Source organism: Taudactylus pleione, unplaced genomic scaffold, assembly GCF_031769625.1.
Source record: "Taudactylus pleione unplaced genomic scaffold, aTauple2 ptg000127l, whole genome shotgun sequence".
In the NCBI taxonomy this organism is placed as follows: domain Eukaryota; kingdom Metazoa; phylum Chordata; class Amphibia; order Anura; family Myobatrachidae; genus Taudactylus; species Taudactylus pleione.
Genome location: NW_028284529.1, coordinates 21,147,296 through 21,166,988, shown reverse-complemented (window position 1 = coordinate 21,166,988; position 19,693 = coordinate 21,147,296). Strand labels below are relative to the sequence as shown.

Below are 19,693 nucleotides of genomic sequence, written 5' to 3'. Positions count from 1 at the left end.
CAACAAGGGACTCAAGATAGGTGTCGAAATACCGAAGCCGGAATCCATGAGGACGTGTGGCTGAACTAAGGTAAGTCCTGGGCGCCCTTAGTGTTAACCACGGGGGTGGGGTGGGGTTATTTTTAGGTAAGATAGAGGGGTTAGTGTTAGGTTTTGGGGGGTGGGTTAGGGTTAGGCACCACTGGGGGAGGGTTAGGGTTAGGCACTAAGGGGGGAAGGTTAGGTTTAGGCACGAAGGGGGGAAACTTAGGTTTAGGCACTAACGGGGGATGGTTAAGGGTGCAGGGTGGGGAGGGTTAGGCTACAAAAAGAGAGAGTTAGGGAGAGAATGAGGGAGGGTAAATATATTTAATTTATGTTGGAATACTAACCATCGGGATGCTTCTGTCTGTATATTGACAGGAGGCAACCCGACAGCCATTTCGTTCTATTATTTAATACTTGCCAACTCTTTTCATACACTGTAAATATCTGTCTTATTTATATGATGAATTACAAAACACTTTTTTGAAATGATATTTGAAACATGTGGTATAATAACTCTCAAATATAAACATTAAACAGTTGTGTGCTTCACAATATTCAGGAGTGCATATGAATTGAACGGGATGTAGTTCTGAAACCGGCGGCCGCATGACAGCGTAATTCTGTCAAGGGATTTAACAAAGGCGTCGAAATACTGACACCTATGTTAAACCCGACGCCAGAATGCAGAGGACGCCGGACCGATCATCCTCTCTGCCGGGTAAGTACACACTTAGCCCGGGGATGGGAGGTTAGGATTAAGGACACCAGGGGGATTTAGGGTTAGGCACAGCCCCGGGGAAGGTTAGGGTTAGGCTAGGGGAAGGGGGCGTTAGGCACTAGGAGGTGAGGTTAGGGTTAGGCACCCCCCGGCAGGGTTAGGTCTGGGTGCCCATGGGGGGGAGGTTATGGTTAGGCACTTGAGGGGAAGGTTAGGGTTAGGCACCCCTAAGGGAGGGTTAGGGGAGGAGAGGAGAGGGTTAGCATACTTACCACCAAGCGTCGGGATCTTCACCTGTTGGCCTGTCACTGTCGATATTTCAATCCCATTCCGAATAGAACTATACGCTTTTTCATTATGATATATAACACATCTTGTGCAGTTTTTAAAAATAAGTTATTACAGCCATCCCTCCAACTAGAATTGTGGGAGTCCCACCAGTACTACTCTAACGTTCCTGAGCCACTCAAATTCTCTGGCCCACCCTAAAGATAACATCATATATACAAGTGAATTGAATGAAATAGTCTAAATGGATAGCTCAGATATTCTGAAAATTTGCTGCCATGGAAACATAGAATTTTGAAACTTTTGTGAACGATTGACATTTACCTGCAATGTACAGATATTGGTCCGTCTTGACCAAATTGTTCTTTTGTTTTATGTACTTGTCCTATGAAGTCAATAAATCCTTCTCCAGACTTTGGCACTCCTTGCTCAGGCCAGTCAGTGAACTGGAACTGTCTTACTGTCCGTGATTGGCCATCCTGTATATGTAGGTGGTTATGCAGGTTAAAGTTGATGCAATGGATACAACAATAAGCAATTAAGACAATTAACAATGCAGACAAACAATCATAAGGGTGACAGAATGAGAAGCTGACTTTTAAAACATACACTCTGTCACATAGTTGCATGTGCACTGCAGAGCAGTGATGAATGAATGCGCACGTCTTCCACACTGAGCAAGAAGAGGCTGAGGGCTGCCCATCAGCTCCAGAAGTGCTGGAAAACCCCCAGCATGATGAGAAATGGGGGCATGGAACGCAGTCAAACCCCCAAAATATCATTCACCATGAGATGTGGCCACATGGTTACAAGGCTACGCCCCCTTTCACACACATGTGCGCAAAGGGTCCCGGTGTGGGACTTTAAAATATTGGGAGGTATGTCCATGTCCAAAGTGTGACAGTTTGCAAAAAAACACACCAAGCCTCTGCTTAGTACAGTCAGGGCCGTAACTAGGGTGGTGCCACAGAGAACCACAGGGCAGGGGGCACTGTTTGGACCTGTCAAGTTTCTGTTTATTATCATTCTCACTTGTAACTTCCTCTTCTTTTATCCCCAGCATCTCCTGGCCTCCCCTATCTCTTCCCTGGCCCTTCCCCATGAGGCCATGGCCTTTTTTCAGGTGCGCGTCTTATGTACCGATTTGAAAAATGGGGGGGGCAGTGCTCTCTCTGGCACAGGGCATCAAAAAGTCTAGTTACGGCTCTGAGTGCAGTGAATATTCAACACATGATTTATGCTGCAATCTTTGTTGGGAAACCTTTTAGCACTCAAATACTCAGTAAAAACAGCATTGTGGAAGGCTGCACATTCCTGAAATGAAAGTTATTTACATGCTCATGACTTACTGTCACATAAAATGACAAAAAGCACAGACAAAATGTTGAAACACACACACGTCAGTGGTGATCTGCCTCACTAGCTCCTCCTGGAATGGTATAAGTGAATGCTTAAATCAATAGTACTGTATATTCTTATTAAGACGCCCTTTGTTTATAGAAAGGACAAAACTTGGTAAGAGTCATGCAAGGTTAAAAGGATTATAGGTCTTGCCACATTAAGTTTAAATTGGTTGGAAATGAGAGATGATAAGTCTCAGATCAATTCTGAATGGGGGAGATGAAAGGTGGAAATGCATCAGGAGACAAGTGACAAATGCTGTCACACTTTTAGCTCACTATAAAGAGAATATTTTGACATTGTCTTCTTTGCCTTTCCATGAGAAATAAAATTTTGAATTTACGTGACATTGTAATATCACTAATTTACACAGCAATAGTAATAATATTAACTTAAACAGGACTAATGTTAACCTCTGTACACTGTATACACACCTTATAGACACAAATACAGTAGCAGAGGTAATTTATGAAGTGTACCCAATGTGTACTGGTTTGACCTCTATGAACTTCTATACGTGCATCAAGATTCTCTGTACATCCTGGTGCACGCCTACTATGGGAATCGGTATGGAATCCCGGCTGCCGCATGGCCGGTAGTTCGATTCCCGGCAGCGGCAGCCAGACATATCAGCAGAGCCTGGCAGCGGAAGCCCGACAGCGCTGGAAATCCCGATCGTCCCTTATGTAAGTATAAACTAACCTACCCTAACCCCCTAACCCTCCTTAGGAGTGTCTAACCCTAACCTCCCTCCCAAGTGCCTAACCCTAATCCCCCCTCTAAGTGCCTAACCCTAACCCTCCTTCCCCCTACCCTTACACTAACCCTCCCGGGGGGGTGCCTAACCCTAAGTCCCCTCCGGGAGCCCTAAATCTAACCCTCCCCCCCCCGCGGCTGTCCGCTCGCGGGGCGCCCGGCATCCCTTCAATTGGGATGCCGGGCGCCGGTCTCCCGGCGTCGGGTAAATGACAGGCGTCTAGAAGCCGGCTGTCGGTATTAAGGCAGACGGTTTCCCGACTGCATACCCTACTATGGGTTTCCTCACCACATTAAGAAGTTGTGCCTCAATGTGCCTAGCGGCAGAAAGATGCACTGTGCAAAGATGTAAGAGTCCAACCTCCTACTACTGTACCACACAATTCATTAAATAGCACTTTTCAGTTTTGTTTCCTTAAATACTAATTTTAGCCTTATTTAGCTCTCATATTAACTAGAGATTTCCAAATACATTTAGTTTATTCTAAGAAAATGAACCCAGACCCCACAATCAGTGCTAATATCACAGAGGAGAGGGGCCATGTGCAGCCTTCCTATGGGTCCCTCCTCTCCAGCAGTGCAGTGGACTCTAGGGAGGCCAATCCCGGGATCGTCGAGATCCCGGAATTTTAGCCTAAAAATTACAGGGATTGGAAGCTTCCAATCCCGGGATTAGAGATTGGCCTCCCTAGCAGTGACTGGGAGAGGGAGGTGGGCGGCGGTGACTAGGGAGGAGCCGGGCAGCAGTGACCCACTGCTGTCCTCACGTCACGCTGCGTAGCACTGTGCCAGTTGGAGCGTCCGACCAGCCACCCACCCAGTTCTCTACAAGCCCCATCAACCGCGTCAAGCCCCGCTGCCCACAACCCAGTAAATCACTATGGGGGCTGGGCGGGGGCCATTTTTAAAAAAAATAAACAAATCCCGGGTATTCTGGGAATCACAGGTATGAAAAAACGGCCTGGGATTGGCCTCCCTAGTGGACTCTTGCTTTGTGCCAGAGTCTACTGCACCTGCACATGTCTCTGGGAACATGGTGCTCATGCTATGTTCTCGAGACCTCTCTACTGCGCACGTGCAAATCTCTGGGAAAATGCTTTATGCTTTTATTGCCTGTTTTCCAACAGGTGGCACTTTGGAGCTAAAGTGAAGGAGACCAGTGACAGTTATTATTGATGAGTGAATAACCAAGATTTAGTCTGGTTTGCACATATTATTGTGTTTTTGTGGAGGGACACACTTGGTGTATATACTTTGGGAACAGATCTGTTTCCTTTTCGGGAGTTCCTTGAATTACTTTTGGTTTTTCTGAGTAAATTGAAACTTGTACGCAGACATCTGAACACAAGAATTTTGACGTTTATTTATGCTGTCAGTATTACACTATTATATTTTTTTTAATCCTGTATATACTATATGGACTACTGAGAAGAAAAATTCCAACGTTATCTGAGAAACATTAAATAAATACAAGGCACTTTATCCATGTATATATGGTATGTGCACATCTATGTGAATTTTTAAATATTTATCTGTCTCATTAATACTGTATACAATATTCAAAGGACGCCATTTGTCTCCATTTATTGTAGATATATATGTGATATGATGTGTATGATCTAAGAGATTTATAGTTTTATGCCCTATATACACTGTATTGTTTTTGTTTCACCTTGGTTACGGGCCGTGAGTACCTCATTACATGAGGGTTACTATAGATACCGGGACGCATCATGGAGTGATGTCACTGAGGAGAGCTGCTGGTATGCTGCATGTGGCGGCCTGGCACGTATGGTGCGAGAAAGGAGTATATGTATATATATATATATATATATATATGTGACTACTAGCGCACAGATTTCAAGTTCCATGTGCAAATATAATCATATATTATCGTAGAAGGTGATGATACGTTGTAAAAAGCACTCCTGATAATAACAGGTGGCTGCAGTCTTCAAATGATCTGTGTGGCGAAACGGGGAATAAGGTGCTGAAAAATAATAAAGACGGGCACCTAATAGTGTAGTAATTAGAATAAATGAACTTGTGCTGAAAAGGTAAGTATTGTGCGTACCAAAAAATAAACAAATGAAAGCTTATCTGATGTCCAGGTACCAGTCCTACAGTCAGGAAACACGTACAACAACGTATTCAGGACTTTTCCAAGGGACAGAACTGCTGAACAGACTTTAAAATCGTGCTCAAATCAGGCCCATAGAAAACAAATATAGTGTAATATTTTTTATGCAAACAATATTAACAGTAGATGTACATAAATCTGCGTACCAGACAATGCATGAAACAATGCATATAAAGGTATCACTCCTCTGTGTTCCTGGTGATCAACAACAAGCGTCCGGCTTCATACACCAACAAATGGTAGGCCTCAGACCAGAAATGGAGAAAATCTCCGTAAATAGTTTTCCTATCTCTTTACAGGCGTGGTACCTGGACATCAAATAAGCTTTCATTTGTTTATTTTTTGGTATGCACAATACTTACCTTTTGAGCACAAGTTCATTTATTCTAATTACTACACTATCAGGCGCACGTCTTTATTATTTTTCAGCATATATATTAGGGGTGAGCGGGTTCGGATTTCTGAAATCCGAACCCCCCCGAGCCCCCCCGATCCGAGTCCGATCCGAATCAGGCTCGACTTTTCCCGCCTGACTCGGATCTGAAATCGAGGCAAAACGTCATCATCCCGCCTTCCGAGTCTCGCGGGTTTTGGATCCTATATAAGGTACCCACGTCGGCGCCATTTTCTCACTCGGCTGTGGACAGTGAAGAGGGAGGGTGGGAGTTAGGGCTGTGTAGTGTAGTGTAGTGTAGTGCTGCTGTTGTCCACTACTTCAAAGTCCATAGGGGCTGGCTGTGTTGTGCTGTGCTGCTGTTGTTAATAGGGGCTGTGTCCACTACTTCAAAGTCCATAGGGGCTGGCTGGACTGTGTTGTGCAGTCAGTTCTCCATAGGGGCTGTGTCCACTCCAAAGTCCTGTGCAGTGTCCCAGTCCTAAAGGAGTGCTGCAGTGTTGTCCAGGGGGTGCTCTGTCCATCAGGGGTGCTCCCCCCAAGTGCTAAAAAAATAATATATTTTCTGTGTTTGTGAATTGTGTGCGCAGTAGCCGCACGTGCATCAACAAAGTAGTGCCAAGCGTGCGCCTGTGTCATAAGTAAAGGGCCGGCTGGCTTGACCGTTAAGGGTGCTGTAACCCCCGAAAGTACACTCCAGTCCAAACCAAAAAAAAAATTATTTTCTGTGTTTGTGAATTGTGTGCCCAGTAGCCGCACGTGCATCAACAAAGTAGTGCCAAGCGTGCGCCTGTGTCATAAGTAAAGGGCCGGCTGGCTTGACCGTTAAGGGTGCTGTAACCCCCGAAAGTACACTCCAGTCCAAACCAAAAAAAAAATTATTTTCTGTGTTTGTGAATTGTGTGCGCAGTAGCCGCACGTGCATCAACAAAGTAGTGCCAAGCGTGCGCCTGTGTCATAAGTAAAGAGCCGGCTGGCTTGACCGTTAAGGGTGCTGTAACCTCCGAAAGTACACTCCAGTCCAAACCAAAAAAAAAAATATTTTCTGTGTTTGTGAATTGTGTGCGCAGTAGCCGCACGTGCATCAACAAAGTAGTGCCAAGCGTGCGCCTGTGTCATAAGTAAAGGGCCGGCTGGCTTGACCGTTAAGGGTGCTGTAACCCCCGAAAGTACACTCCAGTCCAAACCAAAAAAAAAATTATTTTCTGTGTTTGTGAATTGTGTGCGCAGTAGCCGCACGTGCATCAACAAAGTAGTGCCAAGCGTGCGCCTGTGTCATAAGTAAAGGGCCGGCTGGCTTGACCGTTAAGGGTGCTGTAACCCCCGAAAGTACACTCCAGTCCAAACCAAAAAAAAAATTATTTTCTGTGTTTGTGAATTGTGTGCGCAGTAGCCGCACGTGCATCAACAAAGTAGTGCCAAGCGTGCGCCTGTGTCATAAGTAAAGGGCCGGCTGGCTTGACCGTTAAAGGGTGCTGTAACCCCCGAAAGTACACTCCAGTCCAAACCAAAAAAAAATTATTTTCTGTGTTTGTGAATTGTGTGCGCAGTAGCCGCACGTGCATCAACAAAGTAGTGCCAAGCGTGCGCCTGTGTCATAAGTAAAGGGCCGGCTGGCTTGACCGTTAAAGGGTGCTGTAACCCCCGAAAGTACACTCCAGTCCAAACCAAAAAAAAATTATTTTCTGTGTTTGTGAATTGTGTGCGCAGTAGCCGCACGTGCATCAACAAAGTAGTGCCAAGCGTGCGCCTGTGTCATAAGTAAAGGGCCGGCTGGCTTGACCGTTAAGGGTGCTGTAACCCCCGAAAGTACACTCCAGTCCAAACCAAAAAAAAAATTATTTTCTGTGTTTGTGAATTGTGTGCGCAGTAGCCGCACGTGCATCAACAAAGTAGTGCCAAGCGTGCGCCTGTGTCATAAGTAAAGGGCCGGCTGGCTTGACCGTTAAGGGTGCTGTAACCCCCGAAAGTACACTCCAGTCCAAACCAAAAAAAAAATTATTTTCTGTGTTTGTGAATTGTGTGCGCAGTAGCCGCACGTGCATCAACAAAGTAGTGCCAAGCGTGCGCCTGTGTCATAAGTAAAGGGCTGGCTGGCTTGACCGTTAAAGGGTGCTGTAACCCCCGAAAGTACACTCCAGTCCAAACCAAAAAAAAATTATTTTCTGTGTTTGTGAATTGTGTGCGCAGTAGCCGCACGTGCATCAACAAAGTAGTGCCAAGCGTGCGCCTGTGTCATAAGTAAAGGGCCGGCTGGCTTGACCGTTAAAGGGTGCTGTAACCCACAAAGTACACTCCAGTCCAAACCAAAAAAAAAATTATTTTCTGTGTTTAGCCGCACGTATATATCAAATCGATATAACATAAATGGAGGACCAAACTTTCTCCGATAAAAATAAAATAGAGAAAGATCAAGAACCACTTCCTCCTAGTGCTGAAGCTGCTGCCACTAGTCATGACATAGACGATAACATGCCATCAACGTCGTCTGCCAAGGCCGATGCCCAATGTCATAGTAGAGGGCACATACAATCCCAAATGGCAAAGTTCAGGAAAATGACCTTGAAAAAGACATTTAAATCAGCTGAAGAGAAACGTAAACTTGCCAATATGCCATTTACGACACGGAGTGGCAAGGAACGGCTAAGGTCGATCCCTAGTATGTTCATGACTAGTGGTTCAGCTTCACATGACGATGGAAGCCCTCCTCCCACTAAAAAAATCAAAAGAGTTAAGCTGGCAAAAGCACAGCGAAGAACTGTGCTTTCTAAGAAGATATCACAAATCCCCAAGGAGAGTCCAAGTGTGGTGGTGGTTGCGATGCCTGACCTTCCCAGCACTGGACGGGAAGAGGTGGCTCTTTCCACCATTTGCACGCCCCCTGCAAGTGCTGAAAGGAGCACCCACAGTCCACTTGCTGATATGCAAATTGAAGATGTCACTGTTGAAGTACAACAGGATGAGGATACTGGTGTAGCTGGCGCTGAGGAGGAAGTTGGCGAGGAGGATTCTGATGGTGATGTGGTTTGTTTAAATCAGGCTCCGGGGGAGACAGTTGTTGTCCGTGGGATGAAAAAGCCCATCACGGTCATGCCTGGGCAGAAGACCAAACATTCCACCTCTTTGGTCTGGCAATATTTCTATCCAAATCCGGACAACAACTGTCTTGCCATATGTACCATATGTAAAGGTGAAATAAGTAGGGGTAGGGACGTCAACCACCTAGGAACATCCTCCCTTATACGGCACCTGCAGCGCGTTCATAAAAAGTTACTGTCAAGTTCAGAAACTTTGGCTAAGACCGTAAGCAGTCCAGGGACACCTAAATCCCGTTGTCCTGTTGTATCCAAGCGCCTGCAAACCACACCGTCAACTCCCTCCTCGTCAATTTCCTCCTTAGTCAGGATCGGAAGTAGTCCTGCAGGCCATGTCACTGGCATGACTGACTCTCCTATCCGGGATTCCTCTGGAGGATCCTGCATTGCTACGCCTACTGCTGCCGCTGCTGCTGTTGCTGCTGCTGGGAGTCGTTCATCATCCCAGAGAGGAAGTAGGAACACCACTACTTTTACTAAACAATTGACCCTCCAACAGTCCTTAGCGAGGAGGATGAAGTACGACAGCAGTCATCCTGAAGCAAAACGTATAACTGAGGCCTTGACTGCTATGTTGGTGTTAGACGTGCGTCCGGTATCCGCCATTAGTGCAGTGGGATTTAGACAATTGATGGAGGTAGTGTGTCCCCGGTTCCAAATCCCGTCTAGATTCCACTTCACTAGGCAGGCGATACCGAGACTGTACAGAAACGTCAGAAAAAGTGTCCTCAGTGTCCTGAAAAATGCCGTTGTACACAATGTCCACTTAACCACGGACATGTGGACAAGTGGAACAGGGCAGACTAAGGACTATATGACTGTGACAGCCCACTGGGTAGATGTATCACCTTACGCAGCAACAGCAGCAGCATCACCAGTAGCAGCATCTCAGAAATGCCAGCTCGTTACAAGGCAGGCTACGCTGTGTATCACCGGTTTCAGTAAGAGGCACACCGCCGACAACCTCTTAGAGAAACTGAGGGAAATCATCGCCCAGTGGCTTACCCCACTTAGACTCTCCTGGGGATTTGTGATATCTGACAACGCCACCAATATTGTGCGGGCATTACATCTGGGCAAATTCCAGCACGTCCCATGTTTTGCTCACACAATAAACTTGGTGGTGCAGAATTTTCTGAAAAGCGACAGGGGCGTGCAGGAGACGCTTTGGGTGGCCCGAAAAATTTCTGGCCACTTTCGCCATTCAGCGACTGCGTGCCGAAGACTGGAGCGCCAGCAAACACTCTTGAACCTGCCCCGCCATCACCTGAAGCAAGAGGTTGTGACGCGGTGGAACTCAACCCTCTATATGCTTCAGAGGATGGAGGAGCAGCAAAAGGCCATACAAGCCTATACATCCACCTATGACATAGGCAAAGGAGGGGGTATGCACCTGACTCAAGCGCAGTGGAGAATGATTTCCGTGTTGTGCAAGGTTCTCCAGCCCTTCGAACTTGCCACACGTGAAGTCAGTTCAGACACTGCCAGCTTGAGTCAGGTCATTCCCCTCATCAGGCTTTTGCAGAAGCAGCTGGAGAAAGTGAAGGAGGAGCTAAGACGGAGCGATTCCGCTCGGCATGTGGGACTTGTGGATGAAGCCCTTCATTCGCTTTGCCAGGATTCCAGGGTGGTCAATCTGTTGAAATCAGACCACTACGTTTTGGCCACCGTGCTCGATCCTAGGTTTGTGTCTCTCTTTCCGGCCGACACAAGCCTGCAGAGGTGCAAAGACCTGCTGGTGAACACACTGTCAGCTGAAGCGGAATGTGACACGTCAACGGCTCCTTCTTCATTTTCTCCTGCAACTGGGGCTGCCAGGAAAAAACTTAGGTATCCTAAGCAACCCGCTGGCGGTGATGCAGGCAGGCAGGACCAAGTTTGGACATCTGGTCCGGACTGAAGGACCTGGCAACAATTTCTGACATGTCTACTGTCACTGCATATGATACTGTCACCATTGACAGAATGGTGGAGGATTACATCGGTGACAGCATCCAAGTAGGCATGGCAGACAGTCCATACCTGTACTGGCAGGAAAAAGAGGCAATTTGGAGGCCCCTGTACAAACTGGCTCTATTTTACCTGAGTTGCCCCCCCTCCAGTGTGTACTCCGAAAGAGTGTTTAGTGCAGCCGGGAACCTTGTCAGCGAAAGGCGTAGGAGGTTGCTTCCACAGAATGTGGAGAAGATGATGTTCATCAAAATGAATTATCAGCTCTTCCAGGGAGACCAGCCTCCAGAAGGTACAGAGGGACCTGTGGTGGTGGATTCAAGTGGGGACGAGTTAATACTTTGTGAGGATGAGGATGTACACACTGAAGAGGGTGAGGAATCGGTAGATGAGGAGGATGAGGATGACATCTTGCCTCCATAGAGCCAGTTTGTGCAGGGACACATTAATTGCCAGCTTGTTTTGTGGGGGCCCAAACGAACCAATCATTTCAGCCACAGTTGTGTGGCAGACCCTGGCGCTGAAATGATTGGTTTGTTAAAGTGTGCATGTCCTGTTTATACAACATAAGGGTGGGTGGGAGGGCCCAAGGACAATTCCATCTTGCACCTCTTTTTTTTCTTTGCATTATGTACAGTTTGGGGCCTAGTTTTTCAAACTGCCATCCTGTCTGCCACTGCAGTTTCACGCCTAGATGGGTCACGTGTTTGTGCCGCCCACTCGTGTCGCTTAGCATAGTCATCCAGCTACCTCGGTGCAACGTTTTGGACATAAAAACACTATTGTGAGGTGTGAGGTGTTCAGAATAGACTGGAAATGAGTGGAAATTAAGGTTATTGAGGTTAATAATAGCATAGGAGCAGAAAAACCTACAAATTCTGTGATTTTAGCTGTTTTTATGCTTTTTTAAAAAAAAATACAGATCCAAAACACAAAACCCAGAACCCAAAACACGGAAGGGTGGTTTTGGCAAAACCAATCCAGATCCAAAACACGAAGAAAGATCCAGATCCAAAACCAAAACACGAAAAGTGGCCGGTGCACACCCCTAATATATATATATATGGTGAGCACTGTCATTGTTATTTTGTACCCTGCGGAAAAAGCATTAATGGTTTGAAACATCTGCATTTCAACTGGTAGGTGAGTCTACTGTTTGATATCCCTGAGTGCCGCCATTGTAAAGTTGGTGTTATTACAGAGCTTGCATCTGTGTTTGGAGGGCAATGGGGATAAGTTCTCTTCATTGGTCTACAGCTAATGTGCCAGTCTAGAATTTTTATATACATGTGTGTGTGTATGTGTGTATGTGTGTAGGTGTGTGTGTGTATGTGTGTGTATGTGTGTGTACAACAAAACAAGCTTTCCTCGTTGCATAATGTTTGTTAATTTTATATGCTTCATACATTAGTGCTTATAAATACTGATATTATAATAATATTAATAATACAACAATTTTATCCTAGAATGGGATTGTGGATAAACGTTTTATACATTCCAAGCTAATATGTGGAATAAGAATTAAAGTTTAATTTGAGCTTGTATAACGAAAGAAAGTCTATAGTTCCAAATTTATTAGACATAAGTTCATTGGGCTAAGACCCAGGTTAACTCTGAAAGTCATATTTGAACTAATAATGTATTTACTTTATATTGCTTACCAGTTGGTTACAAGATAGCTGTTTTTTATTAAAGTTTAACTGTTTGAAAATTGGGTACTTGTACAAACTAATTTTACTAAATAATACAACATATGTTAATTATTTGACAACATAAACTGTTTTGCAACAAAAAAGATCACAGGGAACCATACATGCAATGGGGCTCATTTTAAGTTGATAACAGCACAAGTTAAAACAGGAATGTAAAAAAACTGAGAATGTTATTTGTTGTAGCTGGTGTGTGGTCTTTGCTATCTTATCTTTCCTAACATGTCAAACCAGCACATTACTGAGACAATCTTTCATAATTTTATCATATTTTTGTGACTGTCCATCTAACTTCACTAGTCACTGGGATTATTATATAGGTCCACTAAAATGCATGTTAGTAACTACAGTATATCTGCTTCTGTAAGCTATAACTGTTAACAAATCACACAGCATTTCATTATCATTTCTAGTTTTTCTTGCTCTTAATATTAACAGTACAGCAGTGGTTCTCAAACTCAGTCCTCAGGACCCCAAATAGTTCACGTTATCCAGGTCACCTAGCAGGTGCACAGATGTATTCATTACTCAAATACACATTTAAAAGATCCATAGGCGGGGCTAATTATTTCACTTGTGATTCTGCAAGGAGACCTGGAAAACATGCTTTGTTTGGAGTTCTGAGGACTGAGGGCTCGATTCAGACCTGCTCGCTAGATGCATAAGCTCACTCCCAGCGTATGCAAATTCGGCTAAGTGACGGCAAGGCAGGTAATCACACAGCAAGGCATAAGCACGCCCACTATGTCTTGGCATGCGATCACTTTGTGTATGCAGACGCCCACCAGCCTGTCTTAAGATGCCCACTTGCGCACATCATCTGCAAGACGTGTATGCAACTATCGGTTCCATCGAGTACCACTGGATGCATTCGCAGCGCTTGAGGTTGACTATACCCTACCACAAGCACTGCAAGCACTTCAGTGTAAAATTCAACCAGGTGGCGTGTACTATGACGCTGCCTGCTAATTATGCACGCCTCTGAAATGGCGTTAAGACGCCCAGGCAGGCCTACGTTCGCACCTCCACTCCCCCGTTTCTAGTGGCCTGCCCCTGTTATCACCCACAAACGGCTTGTACTGTCACTCATTTCACTGGGGTGTCCAAGCACGGCAAGCGTATGCTTCCCGATCACTCGGGCTAGTTCGCGCACGCACACTGCGATGCATACACATGCGCACAATTTGAAAATCGGCCAGGTACGAGTGAACACATCCTAGCGACCAGGTCTGAATCAGGTCCTGAGTTTGAGAACCTATGCAGTACTGTAACAACTATTTCATAATCATGGCAGCAAAACCTGATACAGGGGTAGAATTACGTATCAGTATGACATGCACTACTACAGTAGATGCATCAAGTATTTTAATTTTTTTTTTTTTATATCCACGATGCAATAAGTACATTGCTTAAACTACCTAATGGACTTCATGCAGTAATGTGTAACATACTTTTGAACAGCATAACACAGAAATTTCTGATTTTAATCTCCTAGAAAACCTTAGTACATTGCATGGTCTAGTAATTCTTTAGGTAGTGAATGGATATCATATTTTTGGTTTATAACATTCATGGCACTTGGGCAATTTTATAACATTTTATAGTACACAGAGTGGATGTTAGGTTTCATTCTATTGCTGTGAAAAAAATGTTGGCAGAAAATTCAGCTAAGCTAGTGATTAAATATGATAAACCGACATTCTTGGACAATGAGAAAAGCTTGGACTATGCTTGTAAAGTGAGTAACCTTGTGCATCAGCCAAACAGAACACAGCTCTTTAGAGAATGAAACATTAATTGTTTCAAGATATTGGTAAAGCCAGAACTAGATCTATATTGTATAAAGCTTGATAGAATTTCCAAGGCAATGTTATCTGCTGATTTTTAAATGATACACAATAGCATTCACAGCTTTGTACACCCCACTGTCTATGCAAAGTAACAAATATTTACAGCTTATAGTGATAAAAGAAAAGGCTGAACACAATCATTATGTGGGCACAGTCAATGCGCATGAGAATACAAACAAGGAATTTTAATGGATATTGGAAATAGACATTAAAATCCAATAAGAAATAAATAGTGTATTTTTTATTTTATTCTGAGTTGTTACTACTTAGCTCTAAAAAAAAATACACTTTTAACATTCAGATTGGAAAGTATCTTACCCGAGCATCTGTTACTTTAAATTCCCTTAAGATATATTGTGGCATGTTATATTCTGCCATTGGGTCTACTACAAAGTACTGGTATCGGGCAGATCGTTCAGCAGGCCAATATTGATGGCATTTTTCCTGTACAAAAAAAAATTATAAAATAAAGTGCACATTTTACATTAAGAAAAAATATATATTTTATGAGAAAATGTTCAATATTTTATATAAATAAAATCCCATGGCTTTTGACACCTGGTTCCTTTTCCATCGTTCTCCTCCCTATAGACAACACAGGACAAGGAACATTTAATACAGGTTTTCTTTTCTACACCACAATATAGGAATATGCAGCCAAGAGTAAACATCCACCTGCTATTGCTGTTAGGGAAGGTTGTTTTGCAGAGTTAAAGATGGCAACCTACACTGACATATTTTATGTTAGCCCCACTACTAAGGAAGAAGAAGCAACTAGCTCAGTGGCCTCCAACGTTTATTGAGGTGTGAGCTACTTTAGAAAACTGAAACCTCTTGAAGAGCTACTAAAATGTAGAAATAAAAAATCTGGCTAATAACCGAACAATTGAAGGTAATTTAATGAAAATGAAAAAAAAAATGTTTCATATAAAACAACAATGCATTTAATTATTACAGTGATATTGTAGTTTGTAAATATAATGTAAGAACAGGCACATTTCACTGTTAATTACTGGCTCCAAGGAGGTACGTGCAGTAGAGGAGCAAAAGATATAGCCAGGGCTGCTGTGTGATTTTCCGGCAGGACTGGGAGGGAGTCACTCACTCAGCCGTGGCGTAGACATCGTGGGTGGAACCACGGGAAAGCACGTCAGGCGATTGCTCTTGAGGCTGCTGCAATAACCTGATGTACTTCCCTGTGGCTCCATCCATGGCATCGATGCCATGGTGGAGCACATGTCAGAGGTCACTTCCTCCTAGTTGACTTGGCAGTACTGCAGCTAGGTGAGCTACCAAAATTAAGGCCGCAAGCTACCGGGAGCTCGCAAGATACAGGTTGGAGACCACTGTGAATCAAAAACAAAGTATCCTGCTTTAAAATAAATGCTGACACCTTTGATTCTTAGTTTGCATTAGTAAGTGGGGTGAGGTACATAGCGACCAAAGCATTGTGTTTGGGCCATCGTCCCCTTTTCACACTTTATTATAACTTAGTCCAGTTTATTTTGCTTTACACTTTCTGGGGGCTACTATGTGACACAAAAACTCATTATTAGCCAATAAACAAAGCTAACATCACTAAAGTTAATTTGGTGGCTACTGGCTAGTGTATAAGCAAAGCACAATGTGGGATATACCTACAGTACATTGGTACCTGAAAAACAATAGCTCCCTCAAGTGATGGGTTTGTATCAGCTATTATTATTAATAGCTGATGTACCTTTATTACTGGTACTGCGCTGAACTTTTCATCCCGAGTACTAATATGACAGTGTCCCCATCACCAAATACTGAGGTTCTACTAGTTGCTACCTGAAGTTAAACTAAGCTCTATTAGCCATTAAGGTGACTGTTGCTGCATTCCCTACACATACACCTCTTGCTCTGATTGCCCCCATTTACCACCAACCAAGGTGCATGGTGCATAGTTCCTTGACAACAGTGATGTAGCCAATTTATCAAACTGCATGGAACATAAAATTATTGTTTGAGAATTTCATTTTAATTATGTGATGCAAGTAAATCTAGGCACTCACCCTGCCCATTTCTCGAAGTTTTGTTAACATTACAACAATCGTAGAGTTGTGCTCCCATAGCATCCTCCAGAAATCTTCTGTTGTCTCTGCCAGGGGTCCTTGCGTTGCAATATAGGCTTTTTGCTGCCTATTTAAAAAAATAAATATATATATATATTATTGAGATGCTACTGTCAGGACTGTACTGAAGAGCCAGACAGCTCCTCCCAAAACTGCACTGTGGATTTGTACAGCAATCTTCCAACAAATGGATGCAGCTACTGTGGGGAAGATGAGCAGTGAAGGGTGGCATTCTGGAATTACAAATAAGCTGAATGGACTTCAAGTGAGTGTTAGATAAATGAGAGCAGAGTGGTTGGCTGAAATTATTATTATTATTATCCTTTATTTGTATGGCGCCACAAGGGTTCCGCAGCGCATCAAATAGTACATTAACAAATAAGCAAACTCGTAAAACAGCGACTTACAGTACAAAACAAGACAGAATAAGAACATAGTTTATAAACATTGCTGCAGCGATCATAAGACTCAAAAAAGTTGCAGGGCATCAGCAACCAAGTGTTAAGTGCCCTTGTGGAGAGTTTGGAGTAGATGATCGTATGAGTGAGGGAAGGAAAAGCACATAAGGGAAGAGGGCCCTGCTCGTGAGAGCTTACATTCTATGGGGGGAGACAGACAAAAAACACAGATAGGGTAGACAGTGAGGAAGAAGCATGTAAGCAGCAGGTTAGGATGAGAGCTGGAAGGCTCTGAAGTAGTGAGTCTTGCCATTCTAATAAAATAGTGTTTCCCTACTAATCTTTTGTGGTATAAATGTAGGATAGCTCTCTCTTAGGCTGTATGCTTTAGTGAATATTAGGCAGAGATAAACTAATAAACAGATAAATAATATTTCTGCCCAGACCAAAGGAAAAAAAAACTGTTTTGGTATTTCCCTAACAGTCCTGATATGAGGCTTATAGAGTGACTGTACTGGTGCAGACAGGGGTACAAAGAGCAGTAGAACATAGTCTGTACAAATCTGGAAGAATATAAGCAGGGAATATGCACAGTGCACACATACACACTGTGTGCACTATACTGGCTGTGGTTAGTCAGACTGTGATCTCATTATGTATGGACAGCTACACCACACCACTTCTGATGCTTAGAAGTCAGAATAGAAGCTTGTAGTTATTCTGCATTATGTATAATATGATTCCATTATTATTATTACATTTTATTTATAGGGCGCCACAAGTGCTCCGCAGCGCCCTACATACAGTAAAGAGTACACAGAACATTACATTACAATACAGTAACCAACTTATAAACAGAGCACAAGTAACAATTAGCAACACAATTCTCCATACACAATACAGCTGTCATAGAAGTGCTAGAGAAGAAGGCTGTGAGACAGTGGGAAGGAGGAACCTGCTCCTAGGAGCTTACAATCTAGGGGAGAGGGGAGACAGACAGATGACATGAGGCATGAGTGTGTAGAGGGGGACCTGAGTGCAGGAAGTAGGTGAGGTAGAGATGGGTGAGGCAGGAGGGACAGAGACTTGGTGACGGTTATGTGGTGCAAGGGTATGCTTTGATGGACAGGTGAGTTTACAGTGCCATGGAGGGAAGCATTTCCAGTTTCCATGGAGGGAAGCATTTAAAATATGTATGTGTAAATATATATGTCCAATGAATGTATGTGTAAATATATATGTCCAATGAAAGTCTCATGTTAATGTGTACAGATAATCATGTATCTGTTTTTGATATTAAAGCAGCAGATTTTCAAAAATGTTGTAGCCATATAATGTACATGTGTTTGATTTCATCCAGTGGGACTTTGTTGGGACCAGAAACGATACTGAAACAAAACTTTGCAATAATAGGCAATAGGCAATACTGGATGTGTGTATATCACATATTATATTATGAATAGTTTAGTTTAGAACAAACTTGTAAATGAACAGTATTTAACACAATTAGTTCAACTACACTAATATGTTATGGATTTTTAAATGAATTGTACAATCTCAGCTTTCACTGACTGGGGGATGTCATGATTAGGACTGTATTTAGCATACAGGCAAACTAGACACTTACAGGGGGCAGTATAAACCAGACTTGGAGAAGTGCATTGTCATTGGGCTTTCTATGTTATGACCAAAAACCTATGGCTACAATAAGGTGGTCCAAGCCCAAGTTCTACGTCTAAATGAGGAGCCCGGAGTCGCACCCTAACAACTATTTGTACAGTAGTAGGGAGAACATCCCGGGGCATGCACGCTCAACGCCAAAGGACCATAGAGCAGGCAAATTAGAAGTTTATTCATGGTGTCTGTACATTAGGCAGTGATGAATGGATAAGATCATGGCTGCAGGATAGGAAACAGAGAGTTGTAGTAAACGGAGTGCAGTCTCAAGAGGGAAATGTTACCAGTGGAGTACCTCAGGGATCTGTACATGGACCAGTGCTTTTTAATATCTTTACTTGTGACATTGCAAATGGCATTGAAGGGAAAATATGCCTTTTTGCAGATGACACAAAGTTATGCAACATGGTAGACACACCAGGAGGGGTAAAACAAATTATTGATGATCTAGGTAAACTAAAGGAATGGTCAAGAATGTGGCAACTACAGTTTAATGCCAAAAAGTGCAAGATCATGCACTTGGGTCTCAAAAATCACATGTGCCGATGACCAAGCCTAATAGGCGAAACGCGCGTCCCGATTTCTACAGGCTATGCAGCGGTGATGTAGGGATCATTTCGGCGGGTGCACATGCCGATCTCCACCTCCTTCTCATTGATCTTCTAATGGGGTAATATGTATCTTCCCCAAATGGGACTCCCTAGACGCCTATAGCCCATATGTGTTTTTCTCTGTGCTGAATTACCTGAGCGTGGATAGAATTGTAGTCTACACACACAAGATGTTCTGTGTTACTGTCATGCTTATATCTGCACACATATGTGGCTTATGAGTAACGTTTTATCTCACCATTGAAGGTTAACTTCTGTTACATGGGTTCTGCTTTCATTTATTTTGGAATTGTGTACAGAGGATACAACATCTCTGTTGTTGTTATATATTCTTGACAAGATTTTTTGGAGGTGCCAAGGTAGGCATAAAAAATATATATAGGTGATAAACTTGAGGGTATGTATGGCACACAATACTGTGCATAAGATTCACTCTTTACCACTATGATTAACTGTGGGGTTATATGACCTAGACAATATTCCAAATCTTGATAACTCCCTTTTCTCTGGCACATAAATTCTGGGAGTCCTGCACAGTTGATATAACAATCCTACTGTTGTATTCTGGATTAACTTTTAGATA

General features: G+C 43.5%; 1 protein-coding gene across 1 annotated transcript in view; it reads right to left on the bottom strand.

Annotated features, from left to right (window-relative positions):
* Positions 1-19,693, bottom strand: part of PTPRD (protein tyrosine phosphatase receptor type D) — a 359,458-nt gene that overhangs the window by 8,730 nt on the left and 331,035 nt on the right. The window contains exons 33-35 of the mRNA XM_088472635.1: positions 16,365-16,491; positions 14,647-14,772; positions 1,358-1,512 (exon numbers count right to left, since the gene is read on the bottom strand). Coding sequence (XP_088328761.1) covers positions 1,358-1,512; positions 14,647-14,772; positions 16,365-16,491 — 408 coding nt within the window. The remainder of the gene's footprint in view (positions 1-1,357; positions 1,513-14,646; positions 14,773-16,364; positions 16,492-19,693) is intronic.